Genomic DNA, 15,772 nt, shown 5'->3' on the forward strand with positions numbered 1-15,772 from the left:
CCTGTCTGCTTTTCCTGAGAGATTTCTGGGACAGACCGTGAATGTACAGTGTCACCCAGGCACTGATGGCACTGCTCCAAACTTGAACTTCCAGGCAAATAAAAATATAAACACCAGGAATGATCACATGTTCTGCATAGCTACACTCTTCATTTACACTTTAAAATAAACATGTCATTATACATAGCAATTATCCTATCATTTATTTAAGTAAGCCAACTACCTTGGGTGATTATTATATTATACTGCCAAGCAGGGCCCTGAAATTCCACGTAAGTCTGACACCGAATGTTTTTCCTCTCCTGTGCGCTAAAACTCTTCATATAAGCCCTCTTAACTAGCACTTATCACCTCTGTAAACCAGCCTTTAAAGACAGTAAGTTGGTGTATGACAGATTTCTACAGTTCTCTGAAAAAAGGGGTAACCTGAGTCCTACTGCTTTCTAAAATTGAATGATTTAATAAGAATTTAAGACAATTAGGTTACTTGGAGGAAATGGTTCTAGGAAAAATTCAAAATAATTACAAGAAAGAGTCACAGTAAATAAGAATTTCTGAAAAGAAAAGGAGACATGATGAAGTGTTTTCAAGTAGTTCTCCAATACAGCCATGAAGGATTGGCAAACGGTCTTGGTAAGCTAATGGTGGGCTCTTTGCTTGGCTTGCAGATGCCCACCCTCTCACTCTCCCTCCTCAACAGATCAGGAGGAAAAAAAACAAGCTGGGAAGAGCTCACAGGTGGAGAGAAAGGAAGGAATATAACCTAGTAATTACTCTCACAGGCAAAGTAAATTAAAATGGGGAAAATGTATTCAATCTATTAATCTAGGAATAGATTATTCTTAAAAATCTCTACAAATAATACTATTAAAAATCAAATCATGTACCAAGTTAGCAGTAGGGGAAGCCACTACTCCAAATGACTGATTAATATTGGCTTCTAATTCCTCCATTCCATTTTTAAGGGCTACATCTTTTCTTTTTCTCTGGCAGAATGGCTTGAGAAATTTAGTCTCTTCATAATCTACTTGCTCCTTCAGCTTGTAAGATTCCAACTGTGAAAGAACTTCAGCTCTTTCCAATCGTAAGGCTTCAAGCTCTTTCGTATGGGCCTTGCTTTCACCTTCCAGTTTTGCAGTGCTCCCTTGAAGTTCCTTGATTTCTCTCAGATAAGCTACTTCTTTCTGATTCAGTGCTTGCACCTGGAAATCAAATCTAGAAACTTCTAATTGAAGACCATAAACATCCTGTGCCTGACTTGCATCTCTCTTTTCTAACTCTGATTGGAGCTCTGCTGCCTTTTCTGTTAAGTACTGCAGCTCAGTTGTGTCAGCTTCTCTTTGATCTGCCATTGTCTTAATTTGCATCTGTTTCCCTAGAATAGTTGCTTCCCTCTCTCTCACCTTATCTTCAAGTTCTTGCAATCGAGATGTAGTCATCTTTGTCTCAGCCTCTCTCTGAGACAAACAAGTTTGGGAAACTCTGTATTCTTCCTGAAGTGCCTGGTGCTGGATTCTCAGGGAGGTGAGCTCTGAAACAGACTGCTCTGATGACTCTCGCAACTGTTGGCATTTTTTCTCCAAATTTTCCACTTCTGTTTTGTGCTGCAATTCCTTTTTTTCCAGTTGCTGCTGCAGAGCTTCTTTAGAAGCTGAGACAAGCTCCAGTTCCTCCTGAAGTTCTCTCACTTTGGAGAGTAGTGATGCGTTTCTTCTGTTTGGATCAGGATCACCCTGACAATCTACCAGTCCCTTTTTCAACTCATTCTGAAGGTTTTCCACTGACTGTCCCAATGCACCTTCATAGAAATAATCTTGGTTGTCACTATCTTCATGACATACTGGTCCAAATTGTGCCAGCTCTTTTTGAAGCTTCTCAATTACTCCATGGAGTTGCTCCACCTCCTCATCCTTGTCCTTGCGCAGCCTCTCCTGGTCAACACGAAGGTGCTCGACCAGTGATCTGAGTTCTTCAATTTCAGGTTTTTGGTCTTCTGCAACCTAAGCAAAAGGATAAGGACTGAATATTACTGTATGTAGAGAATTATTATTGCACACAGTTTATATTTCTCATCTGAATCACACAGGCATTAAATCACACATTTAACAGCAGGAAGAAACACACATTTCAGCTGGTAACTTTTCAAAATAATCCCCACTTTCCTAAGAGAATTATCAAACAGATTTCTTTTACAGTAAGAATCTGCACACCTTGCTTCACCCCAAAATCAAGCAATGAACATACAGTAAGCACTTTTACTTTATTCTCCAGAGCATTCTGCAGCTCATGCTGAAGTCTCTTCATCTGCTCATTCAAGTGATCGATTTCTTGATTCTTTTCTTCAAGCAGTGCTTGTGGGAATGACAAAGCTGAGGAATCACTAATACCCAGGTCCTGACTTTGCTTCACATGAAGTTCTGTTAGATCCTCCTGACCAGAAAAAACAATCATCTCATTAGAAAGGACTGACTTTCTCTCTCAACCTAATGGCAGAACAGAACTAGGGGCTTTATTTAAACATTCTCCTCTTTACTGTAATGATGAACTCAGGAACACAACTACAGCTTCTTTGGGTTTGCACCACTGTGTTGGACTGCCCCAACCCAGAAAATAATCTCAGCTTTGATTTAAATCAAATCACTGTATAAGATAATGCTATGAGCATGAATCAAGAATACGGGGGGGGGCTTTGGTTCTGCAATACACCCAGCATCAGTTTTGTAAAGGTAACGCAACGTTCTGCTGGCAAGAGAAACAACCCAAACATCTGTTTACAACATCATGAGATGAAGACTTCAACACTCAAGAAAGCAGGTCTCTGACATTTTAGGCAGTGCACTAAAGCTAAAGAAACCTACCTTCAAGTGTGCATTCTCTGCCTGAAGCTGGACAATGTTGGAAGTATTAAGGTTTTTTTGTATCTCTAACTGCAAGTTCAGCTGCAATATCTCCTCATCTTTCTTGCTCAGGTTATCTTTATATTGTTCTAGTTGGTCTAGCAAGTTTGCAATCTACAAAAAATATGCATAGTTGTTTCAATTAAGTGCTCTAAGATAAAACTTCATTTATTGTATTATTTAATGGCAAGAAGTAACTTAAGCAACTTCAATGATTTAAACTCTAATCAACTTGCATTAATAAAATATCTGATGTAGCTTTTGTCAAGGCAGACATAAAAGCCACACTAGTCATAAACCATAGTCAAAAGAGGTAGAAAGATTTTTTCTTTTCTCTACTGCTATTCTTATACCTCTTCAAAGTGGCTGTGGCCTAATTTAAGACTGGCTGCTTAGCAAACAATGACAAGGCTCTCTAACAAACAATGACCATTCAGGCAATTAACAATCAGCTATACAAGCAAAAGTATAGGTGCTACATATTATTCACAAGTTATTCCTTGTACACTCTCAATGTCCCATAACAAGAACATCCTCTCCTTGTGTCCAGAACATCTTCTCTTATTAATTATCTTCTTGGCCATCTCTGTGAGTTTTACTAAAGCTGCAAAATTTCATTGTAATATTCTGGTAATTTCTGGTAAATTCTGACTGGTTTCAGGTCTGACTCTGTGAGATTGTCAGTCCGGCTGTCAGACTCCTCAATCTGAGACATAAAAGGAGAGTGAGAAGCTTGTGTTCCAGCTCCTCATCTGCAAAATCAAAGTACTACAAAGGTGGATTTCTGTGTTCTTTTAAAAAAAAAAATCTATCTGCTCACAAAAGATCCATTAATCTGTATTGTGAACGATCAAGGCTTGACTGATGCCACTGGACGTAACAATATCAGACATACTAGCATTTGATGTGCAACAATGGCAAGCAGCCAATATAAACACCATCCTTCTCCTCCCAGAAGCCAGAAATGAGCACTACAGTGCCAATCCCAGTAACACAGACAACAAAGAGATGATTCAATAACCACACTTTTCTCTGCAGTGTAATGTTTTTATCATCTTTTGCCTTAATGGGTAGCAAGGTATAGTGGCTTTGGGGATTATGATTGTTGAAATAAAACTTCATAAGAGAAATGGGAAGTCCATCTGTAAGAAATTAATTTTTATTATCTTCTATTGCTCTTGAAAGAATGGTGTAGACTGAAGGATCACTCCTGTTTTTCTTCTTTACATGTCTTTAACTGGACTGTGTTTCTATATCACAGATATTATAATAATTATTTAGTAACAATATAAACATACAGTGGGGTTGTGTATGCAACATGTAAATCCCATAAAAGTTCCAAATGTTGGGACCAATTTCTCTGTGTTTCTTCTTAGCTTGACACAAAAACTCATCACAAACATTCTCTCAAAACAGATTAAATTACACCATTGTGGGTGATTGCCCTTTCTGGTCTTAAAGGAATTATCCCTGACTCTCAAACAAAAACTTATCTACCCACTTCAACTTTGGAAGGAAAGGAAAATCAGTTGACAACTGATACTGATCAGTCTCAAAGTTATGTGAATCATCACAAGACCATTTCCAGCAGGAAGGGAGATGGACACAAAACAAAGCAAGAAAAAGGAAGGTTAGTTGAGGCTAAAGCAACTCAAAGTCTGCAGGACTCTCCCAAAACTCTCACCTCTCTCTCCTTGGCCTGAAGTGCTTCCTGCTCTGCCTGTAGCTGCTCCTTCAGCACCGGAGCAGAGCTGCCATCCACTGGCACTCGGTGCCTCGCTTCATCCAGTTTAGACTGCAGGGCAGAGATCTGCATCAGGTTGTTGTACTGCTGCTGTTGCAATGCCTCTTTATCCTGGAAAATGATTTTTTTAATGTTAGAATTGCTGTTAATATACAAACCTACCTAACCGGGACAATCCGAAACACTTCATGGACCCTGGCACACTCCGTACAAGAAAAGTACATAATCCCAAAGGCCTATAAACAGGAATTCAAAACAACTGAATGTTTTTAGCTCAAAGTTTTTACCCCTTTATTTTTTGTAATCCAAGTTTAAAACTTCTGAAAATTTAGCATTCAATGATAATTATACTCAGTTACACAGCATTTTATACATTTAAGAACATAACATCTTGGCCTTATAGCCATTTCCAAATTTCTTATGTTACCATATGTGCCAAACTAAATTTGACAGATGGACACAATTTAAGAAATTAAGAGTTCTGGGCAGATCAAAACCTAGTCATAAATACATTAAGTTCAATCAGATTGCGATAAAGCAGGACTAAGTTTGTCCAACCTGTGATCTGCCAAGCTATGGTATTTTTATTTAAAAAATTCTTTTTTGATCTTCCTTCTCTCACAGTCCTTCTCAAGAGCTGGGTCAGTCCAAGGAGGGAAGGTTCACTTGGGAATTGTCCAAACAATTGATGCCTTTTCCTGGTCTTAAAATCAAGAGTCAAACACAGAAGAGGAAAAGGGATTTTACCTTGGTATTTATTTTAAGGATCTTTAGGTGCACTACGTCCAGGTGGAATGCACCAAAATGCACCCTGCAATCCCCCCACAAAAGATCTGGTATAACATTATAGGTCTTACTAATTAGCATATCTATCAAAGATTCCCCAGTGAAAGGCTCAAGTGAGCTCTCCTCCCCAAGGAGCCTTCCCCTGGATGGTTCTATCTTAGTTTACAGAATGTGTTCTGGAGAGGACCTTGAGGTCTGGGGCACACTGATCCCTAACTACTTCTAAGCTTCTAAAATGTTTAGTCTCTCAGCCTGACAAGTAAGTCTAAGAATGTAGCTAAGTCTAAAAAAGTAATAAGAATACAGAAGTTGTAAAAAAGGTACAACAGGGATATAAAAGAAAAGGCAAAAAATCTTAATGGCATCACAATAAGCATACATATCTGTACTTCATACAGTAAAGGAAAGCTGGACAAGAAACCTAAGGCAGTAATTCCCTCTGCTGTTCAACACTTACTCTGCTCATAGTTTAATGCACATATCTTTAATATGTTATTTTAGACTCATTGTATGATTTGTAAAAAAAATACATAAATCTTTTCTCTAGTTCAAGAGATCTAAGACCCAGAGTACATAGCTAGCATCTTCGGATTGTAAACTGAAAGTAGTAGCAATTAAAAAAATAAAAATAAATTGCAAAGTTAATACCATATCACAATATCAAAAGATAAGGGAAAAACAGAAGTTTTTCTTGCCCTCACATGAAACCTGTGATATCAACCAGCCCCTCTGGCAGCTCCTCAGGAAAGAACACACATAAAACCAAACCCCAAGCAACAGCAGAGCCTTTTTTTTGGTGTTTTTTATCAACTAAACACGTTACCCAAACCACACTGATCACTGACCAAAACTCTTCAGCAACAATGTGCAACCCAGACTCCTGCGGAAGTGGGCTGCCTTAGCTCCAGTGTTCCTGCCTTTCCTGGACAGCAAAGCTGCAAGTGTGCAGTGTCAGTATAGCCCTGCATACAAGAGTTCAGTTCCTCCTGGCCTTCTTTAGTTGCCATGTCCTGAGGTTGCTACAGTGACCCAGCAAAATCAAGTGGCAAACCAGGCAAAAATCAGGGCTGTATATAATGCCCCTTCACTGTAAAAGCTTCTGGGTGGTCATTCACATGTAGTCTAATGCGGTGTCTTCTTCCATGAATCCCAAAATCCACAGGAGATCATACTCCCTAAATTAGCCCCACTTCTTAGGTCTCAAGCAAGAGGATGAGCAATCTCCCCAGCACAAGCCTATCCAGGAGCTTCAATGTTTGTTGGGGTTTTTAGTTTAGTCCTAGTTTTTTCCTGTTAAAGGAATTTTTTCCCATATGCATGTTGCTAGGGGACAAATGGCCGTACTTAAGAGAAGACAAAAGGGCATGGCCAGGCTTTTATTTTCACCTGGGTGTGAATTCAGTTCGCTCTCAGCGCCTGGAGAGAGAGGCTGCAGAGGGGGGAGCTGCTGGTTCCTGTTTTCAGCCGCCTTTCTTGCTGCTGGAAACAAAGCCGGGATCCCAGGGCTGCTTTCCCTGCCCTGCTGGAGGCTGGGCTGTGGCCGCCCTGCCCCGCTGCTGCTTCGAGCCTTTGCTGCGTTGTAGCCGTGCTTGCCCTGCCTGCCTGGAGCCCCGGGGGGTTCCCCTTTTTGGATACATCTCATCTGCCACTCAGGATTTGTGTTTGTGCCTGCCGCTCCAGCCTGCCGTTCCAGCCTGCTGTTTCCGAGAGTCCGGGATCAGCTGCCCAGGGGTTTGTGAAGCCTTTGTTCCATCCTTCCCCGGGATCCCAGGGCACCAGAGCCGCGTGATCACCGAGCTCGCTCCGGAGCGCCCCCTGCAGCCACGGAGGAACCATCGCACCTGCCCTGCTCACCGGGAGCCGCCAGCGATCCCTGCTGGCTGTGAGCGGAACTGCACCCGAGGGGAAATAGCCTGACAGCCAAGAAGGCTGGGACTGGGTTTGTGTTTGCTGTTACTGTCATTGTTGTTGTTGTTTTGTTTGACTGGTTATATATCTATATATATATAGTAAAAAACTGTTATTCCTATTTCCCACATCTTTGCCTAAAGGCCCTTGATTTCCAAATTATAATAACTCAGAGGGAAAGGGGTTATATCTGCCACTTCAAGGGAGGCTTCTGCCTTCCTTAGCAGACACCTGTCTTTCAAACCGAGACAGATCTTGGCGCCCAACCGTGGGGCCTGAGGGCATTAAGAGAGAGAGGTGAAAAAGGAATAACAGTTCCTGCATAACTTAATTTTGTGTGCTGGATATTGGAACCTTGTTAGGCAGCACTATGTGGTCTACTTTACCCTGGTTCAGGTGGCATGTGACCATGGCTATATTCTTCCCCTTTGCAGCTCCTTACTTGAATATGGGTCCTCTGACTAAGGCTACCATTGCTGTTATCCAGCTTGTGCTATGGGTCGAGAAGGTGAGGAATTCATGGGTTTTTAACTTCCTCTGGAATGTGGGTACATGGATAAAGGGCTATCACACACTGAGTGCATGTTTTTGGGGTTATGTTAACAATGGTACCTTTCTGTGAGGAAATGACACCAGGGGAAGTTTTCCCCCAACCCCTCAACCAGTTCTTTGGACACACCCCATCAATTTTCGAAGGGTTTAGATTCCCTCTGAATACTAACCATCTGCTGCTGGTAGGCCTACTCTATTTAGCATTCAAGGATAAGTTGAGATTGGCTTGGATAACTACCCAGACACCAGCCCCAGAGACTACAGATCCTACTCCAGAGTCTGATCCTGCCACAAAACCTGACATGGCCCAGACACTAGAGATCCCACCCCAGAGCCTGATTCAGCCCCAGAGCCTGACACAGCCCCAGACACTAGAGACCCTGCCCCACAGCCTGATACCGCCCAACAGCCCACCTCAGAAATGGACTACCCGAATTGGGTGGGGGTACTGGCAAAAGGGATGCAGGAGATGTGCCAGGAGATGGGCCAGGTGCGCCAGGGGATATGCCAGGAGATGGGCCAGGTGCGCCAGGAGATGGGCCAGGAGATGGGCCAGGAGATGGGCCAGGAGATGGGCCAGGAGATGGGCCAGGAGATGGGCCAGGAGATGGGCCAGGAGATGGGCCAGGAGATGGGCCAGGAGATGGGCCAGGAGATGGGCCAGGAGATATGCCAATTGCTAAGGGAATACACCTCCTCAGCTAGTCAAAAACCCTCTCCCTGCCTCAAAGAGGGTGAGTCCAATGGTGCAGCAGTGGAACCCACGGATGTTACAACCGCCCAGGTTTCAGCTGAACCACAAGGACAAGCACAGCCAGCAGCAGTCGCCCCTGTGCAAAGGAGGAAGTGTAAGACCAAATCAGTACAACCAGTTAATGATGATGGGGAACCAGGGCCCTCACAACCAGCAGGAGAGCCAGAGCCAGAAATCATCACTGAGTCCCTGTCGTACGACAGTCTCCGTGGTATGCGAGACGACATTGTGCGAAGGGGGCGTGAGCCTTATACCACCTGGCTGCTTCGGGTTTGGGACCTTATGGGCACAGGTGTGCAACTGGATAGTGGTGAGGCAAGGTATCTGGGATCGTTGACCCAGGACCCAGGTGTGAACCAGGTATTTGTGAGGGAGCCAGGGCCCCTTTCTCTCTGGGACCGGCTCTTAATGAGTGTGAGAGAAAGGTTCATTCATAAAGAAAGAATGCAGGAGTACCATCATAGAATGCAGTGGAAGACACTTGAGGAAGGGATCCAACAGCTAAGAGAGGTGGCAGTATTAGAGGTACTCTTTGGGAGGGATGGACAGCACGGTAATGACCCTGATAAGGTCAGGTGCACAGGACAGATGATGTGGAACCTGGCAAAGCTAGGGCCATCGCAATACACCACCTTCATTGCAACGATTGATGCTGACAATAACCGAGAAACAGTGGGCGCTGTTGCCAACAAGCTCAGGAATTATGACAGTATGGTCAATGGCCGGCTGAAAGCTCATGTCTCTGCTGTGGTCCAGGACCTCAAAGAAGAGATAAAGGAGATAAGGGAGGAGATGAGGAAGGTCAGTGTGGCACCAGTGCGAGTCACAGGCCCCCAGGTCAGAGCCCGTCGTCCCCCTGCTAGAGAGAGAGGGTACACCCCACGAGCTGAGATGTGGTTTTTCCTGTGTGAGCATGGGGAAGACATGAGAAGGTGGGATGGGAAACCCACTTCTGTCCTGGCAGCGCGGGTGTGTGAACTCAAGGAGGGAGGCACTAACCAAGGGGGTTCCGCTAAGGTGAAAGTAGCCTCAGCCTCCCATGACCGAGCTGCCAGGTATTACAGAAGAGAGGATGATATGTCGGATCCCCTTGAAGGTACCTCGAGCGTGTACGCCCAGGGAAAGAATGATAACCAGGGCTAGAGGGGCCCTGCCTCTAGCCAGGAAGAGGCACGGGAGAACCACATTTTCTGGACGGTGTGGATTCGATGGCCTGGCACATCAGAGCCACAAAAATATGATGCATTGGTTGATACTGGGGCACAGTGTACTTTAATGCCATCGGGACATGTGGGGGCAGAACCTGTATCCATGGCTGGGGTGACCGGGGGATCACAGCACTTAACCCTTTTGGAAGCTGAGGTGAGCCTGACTGGGAAGGAGTGGCAAAAGCATCCGATTGTGACCGGCCCAGAGGCCCCGTGTATTCTGGGCATAGACTTCCTCCGGAATAGCTATTACAAAGACCCAAAAGGACTCAGGTGGGCATTTGGGATTGCTGCTGTGGAGGCAGAGGTCATTAAGCAATTGAACACCCTGCCTGGACTATCTGAGAATCCTTCTGCAGTTGGGCTCCTGAAAGTGGAAGAGCAACAAGTGCCAATTGCCACCTCGACAGTGCACCACTGGCAGTATCGGACAAATCGAGATGCTGTGATCCCCATCCACAAGATGATCCGTGAGCTGGGGAGCCAAGGGGTGGTCAGCAAGACCCACTCACCCTTCAACAGCCCCATCTGGCCTGTGCACAAGTCTGATGGGGAATGGAGATTGACTGTGGACTATCGTGCCTTGAATGAAGTGACTCCACCATTGAGTGCTGCTGTGCCGGACATGTTGGAGCTCCAGTATGAGCTGGAGTCCAAAGCAGCAAAGTGGTACGCCACTATTGACATTGCCAATGCATTTTTCTCCATTCCTCTGGCAGCAGAGTGCAGGCCTCAGTTTGCTTTCACCTGGAGGGGTGTGCAGTACACCTGGAACTGACTGCCCCAGGGGTGGAAGCACAGTCCCACCATCTGCCATGGACTGATCCAGGCTGCACTGGAAAAGGGTGAGGCCCCAGAACACCTGCAGTACATTGATGACATCATTGTGTGGGGGAACACCGCAACAGAAGTGTTTGAGAAAGGAGAGAGAATCATCCGAATTCTCCTGGAAGCTGGTTTCGCCATCAAGAAGAGCAATGTCAAGGGACCTGCCCAAGAGATCCAGTTCCTGGGAGTAAAGTGGCAAGATGGACGACGTCAGATTCCCACTGAGGTCATCAATAAGATCACTGCGATGTCTCCACCGACCAGTAAGAAGGAAACACAAGCTTTCCTAGGCACCATAGGTTTCTGGAGGATGCACATTCCCAAGTACAGCCAGATCGTGAGCCCTCTCTACCTGGTTACCCGCAAGAAGAACGATTTTCACTGGGGCCCTGAACAGCAGCAAGCCTTTGCCCAGATCAAGCAGGAAATTGCTCACGCCGTAGCCCTTGGCCCAGTCAGGACAGGACCAGAGGCGAAGAATGTGCTCTACTCTGCAGTCGGGAACAATGGTCTGTCCTGGAGCCTCTGGCAGAAGGTGCCTGGTGAGACTTGGGGCCGACCACTGGGATTCTGGAGCCGAAGCTACAGAGGGTCTGAAGCCAACTACACTCCCACAGAGAAAGAAATCTTGGCAGCTTATGAAGGAGTCCAAGCTGCCTCAGAAGTAATTGGCACAGAGGCACAACTCCTCCTGGCACCCCGACTACCGGTGCTGGGGTGGATGTTCAAAGGAAGGGTTCCTTCCACACATCACGCCACCGATGCTACTTGGAGCAAATGGATCGCCCTCATCATGCAGCGCACCTGAATTGGAAACCCAAGTCGCCCTGGGATCTTGGAAATAATTACGAACTGGCCGGAAGGTGAGACTTTTGGGTTATCTTCTGAAGAAGAGGAGCAGGTGACGCGTGCCTAAGAAGCCCCACCATATAACGAGCTACCAGAGAGTGAAAGACAATATGCCCTCTTCACTGATGGTTCCTGCCAAATTGTAGGCGCTAGCCGGAAATGGAAAGCCGCTGTATGGAGCCCCATACGACAAGTTGCACAGGCTACTGAAGGAGAAGGTGGATCCAGCCAATTTGCTGAGCTCAAAGGCGTTCAATTAGCTCTGGACATTGCTGAAAGAGAGAAGTGGCCAAAGCTCTACCTCTACACTGATTTATGGATGATAGCCAATGCTCTGTGGGGTTGGCTGGAAAGGTGGAATAAGGCAAACTGGCAGCGCAGAGGAAAACCAATCTGGGCTGCTGAGGAGTGGAAAGACATTGCCACTCGGGTAGAGAAGCTACCTGTGAAGGTCTGTCATGTAGATGCTCACATCCCAAAGAGCCGGGCTAATGAAGAACATCGTAACAACAAACAGGTAGATCAGGCTGCAAAAATAGAGGTGTCCCAGATAGACTTGGATTGGCAACATAAACGAGAGTTGTTCCTAGCTCGATGGGCCCGCCCATGATGCCTCAGGCCATCAGGGCAGAGATGCCACCTATAAGCGGGCACAAGATCGAGGGGTGGATCTAACCATGGACAGTATCTCCCAGGTCATCCACGATTGTGAGACATGCGCTGCGATCAAGCAGGCCAAGCGGGTGAAGCCCCTGTGGTATGGTGGGCGGTGGTCCAAATACAAGTATGGAGAGGCCTGGCAGATTGCTTACATCACACTGCCTCAAACCCACCAAGGCAAGCGCTATGTGCTCACAATGGTAGAAGCTACCACTGGATGGCTGGAGACCTACCCTGTGCCTCACGCTACTGCCTGGAACACCATCCTGGGCCTCGAAAAGCAAGTCCTTTGGAGGCATGGTACCCCTGAGAGAATTGAATCTGACAATGGGACTCACTTCAAGAACAGCCTTATAAACACCTGGGCTAGAGAACATGGCATTGAGTGGGTGTACCACATCCCTTACCATGCACCAGCAGCTGGGAAGGTTGAGTGGTGTAATGGACTCTAAAAATGGTGCTTTAAACCACCTTGAAGGCAGTGGGTGGGGGGACTTTCAAAAACTGGGAGGTGCATTTAGCAAGAGCCACCTGGTTAGTTAACACCCGAGTCTCCACCAGCCGAGCAGGCCCTGCCCAATCTGAACCCCTACAAATGACAGACGGGGTTAAGGTTCCAGTGGTGCACGTGAGAGGTATGCTTGGAAAAAGTGTTTGGGTAAAGTCTGCCTTGAGCAAAGACAAACCCATCTGTGGGGTTTTTTTTGCTCAGGGACCAGGTTGCACCTGGTGGGTGATGCAAAGGGATGGAGAGACCCCAATGCATACCGCAAGGGGACCTTGTTTTAGGGTGAACTACCCATGGCTCTGTACTTGTATCAGTGTATCAGTATCAGCACGTATATATGTATATAATTCGGGTGATGCATGTATTCATATGGTTAAAAAGGTTAAGTTTCATGTAACATGTTAGTATGGAAAAAATTTGGGGTGGATAATGTTGGGGTTTTTAGTTTAGTCCTAGTTTTTTCCTGTTACAGGAATTTTTTCCCATATGCATGTTGCTAGGGGACAAATGGCCGTACTTAAGAGAAGACAAAAGGGCATGGCCAGGCTTTTGTTTTCACCTGGGTGTGAGTTCAGTTCGCTCTCAGCGCCCGGAGAGAGAGGCTGCAGAGGGGGGAGCTGCTGGTTCCTGTTCTCAGCCGCCTTTCTTGCTGCTGGAAACAACGCCGGGATCCCAGGGCTGCTTTCCCTGCCCTGCTGGAGGCTGGGCTGTGGCCGCCTTGCCCCGCTGCTGCTTCGAGCCTTTGCTGCGTTGTAGCCGTGCTTGCCCTGCCTGCCTGGACCTCCGGGGGGTTCCCCTTTTGGATACATCTCGTCTGCCACCCGGGATTTGTGTTTGTGCCTGCCGCTCCAGCCTGCTGTTTCCGAGAGTTCGGGATCGGCTGCCCAGGGGTTTGTGAAGCTTCTTTGTTCCATCCTTCCCCAGGATCCCAGGGCACCAGAGCCGCGTGATCCCCGAGCTCGCTCCGGAGCGCCCCCTGCAGCCACGGAGGAACCATTGCACCGGCCCTGCTCACCGGGAGCCGCCAGCGCCCCTGCCGGCTGTGAGCGGAACTGCACCCGAGGGGAAAGGGCCTGACAGCCGAGAAGGCTGGGACTGGGTTTGTGTTTGCTATTACTGTCAGAGTTGTTGTTGTTTTGTTTGACTGGTTATATATCACTATATATATATATATATAGTAAAAAACTGTTATTCCTATTTCCCACATCTTTGCCTAAAGGCCCTTGATTTCCAAATTATAATAACTCAGAGGGAAAGGGGTTATATCTGCCACTTCAAGGGAGGCTTCTGCCTTCCTTAGCAGACACCTGTCTTTCAAAACCGAGACAATGTTACAAATTAGCAACATGAACCACTGAAAGGAATTAGAGCAGGATAAAACAAAGACCTGCTCCATGCACATCACAGCAGGGCAAATGGATCTGTTAGCTGTGACTTTACTCAGTATTCCTCACAAACCCCCACTGTTCTATATTCAAGACTATCTATTTCCAGACCTATTCCTTATTTCTCTATTACCTGCAATACATGCATTTTTCATATGTTGGAATTTGGGGGACAGTAAAACTCTGCAATTATCATTCACATGAAGTGTATTTTTACAGAAAAATGCCATGGCATGTAATTGTTGTTAGCGCTCCACTGGAACTTATTAACTGCACAAAATTACTTCAAGACAAGCTATTACAATGCTTACAGGTGGCAAAATGAATAGTACAACCTAGTTTAGATTGGATTAATTAGTTTCTCAGAAAAAAAAAGAAAAACCAAACTCAAGAGTTTGGCTTATTTAAGATATTTACAAAACACCAACTGATGGGGACATTCAGACAACTAAAAGAATATTCTGAATTCACATGGTTAAAGAAAGCCTGTTTAACAGCAAGCCAAGATTCCAGAGGAAAGAGAAACTTGCCAACAGCAAACAGCACCACAGTCTCCATCCACACCAAGGCAGACAGAAATTAAATGGGCATGGCTTTTGTATGTTTGGATAAAACCACAGAAAAAATTCAGCTGGGAAAGGTCTTTAGAGTTCTCCAACTCAAAGCACAACCAACTTGGCTCTGCTCAGGCAATTCTTACATCTCCCAGTCAGAGACACCACTGCAACTCTGAGCTTCCTTTAAGGAGTGGCTGCCCCCAGTGTGACCACTTCCCCCTTCCATTTAATTGGAATTTCCCTTGTTTATACTCATATCTTCTCATCCTTTCATTTGCACCTTGTAGTCTGACTCCACCTTCTTATAACCCCATATTACATGACTGTAGACAACAAGATCTCCACAAAGCTTTTAACAACACTCAACCAAGGAAAATTGTTGGGAGGAAACTGAACATTCAGTTTCAGATAGAAACTTCTTCAGGCAGAAGTTACTCATATGTTTGGTAACTTTTGCTAAATGGATTGAAATTCTTAACTCTAGGCCGTGATTAACTCTGTAGTAGTAACAAAGCACTAGAAGTTTCGGACTATGGCAAACAGATCTGGCTTCAAAGACAGAGCAAGAAGGGGTACAGATTAAGATAATTTGATTTTAAACACAGGTACTTTACTGAAGACCCTCAATGTTTGATATTCAGTAACACTACCTTCTCAGTAACTTCCAGACAAGCACAAGAGCAGCTCTGAAGCAGTAAACATGACAACTGTTAAAAGCAGCCGCCATAGCAGGGCTTTGAGTAAGTCTGTCTTAAGTCTTATAAGTAATACCTAAGGACACCCTACTTACAAGTAGTTTGTAAGTCTTTATAGTGGACTTAAGAGTTTGTAGAACCAGAGATGATTTAAAACTGTGTGCCTTGGTTTGAAAGACAGGTGTCTGCTAAGAAAAGCAGAAGCTTCCCTTGGAATAGCAGATGCAACCCCCTTCCCTCTGAGTTATTATAATTTTGAAATCAAGGGGCTTTTTAGGCAAAGATGTGGGAAATAGGAATAACAGTTCTTTACTATTATTTATCTATATGTGTATAACCAGTCAAACAAACAACAATAACTATGGCAGTAACAGCAAACAATCACAAACCCAGTCCCAGCCGTCTCGGCTGTCAGGCTATTTCCCCTTGGGTGCAGTTCCG

General features: G+C 45.4%; 1 protein-coding gene across 16 annotated transcripts in view; it reads right to left on the reverse strand.

Moving 5' to 3' along the window:
• The window catches only part of PCNT (pericentrin), an 82,481-nt gene that overhangs the window by 20,317 nt on the left and 46,392 nt on the right, over positions 1-15,772 (reverse strand). For 13 of the 16 annotated variants that reach the window (XM_069021888.1, XM_069021885.1, XM_069021879.1 and 10 more), the window contains 4 exons: positions 4,582-4,752; positions 2,859-3,011; positions 2,245-2,430; positions 888-2,000 (listed from right to left, as the gene is read on the reverse strand). In XM_069021888.1, the coding sequence (XP_068877989.1) occupies positions 888-2,000; positions 2,245-2,430; positions 2,859-3,011; positions 4,582-4,752 (1,623 nt within the window). The remainder of the gene's footprint in view (positions 1-887; positions 2,001-2,244; positions 2,431-2,858; positions 3,012-4,581; positions 4,753-15,772) is intronic. The other 3 variants (XM_069021884.1, XM_069021881.1, XM_069021890.1) reach the window with 2 other exon arrangements.

The sequence above is a fragment of the Aphelocoma coerulescens genome, chromosome 7 (genome assembly GCF_041296385.1).
Source record: "Aphelocoma coerulescens isolate FSJ_1873_10779 chromosome 7, UR_Acoe_1.0, whole genome shotgun sequence".
In the NCBI taxonomy this organism is placed as follows: domain Eukaryota; kingdom Metazoa; phylum Chordata; class Aves; order Passeriformes; family Corvidae; genus Aphelocoma; species Aphelocoma coerulescens.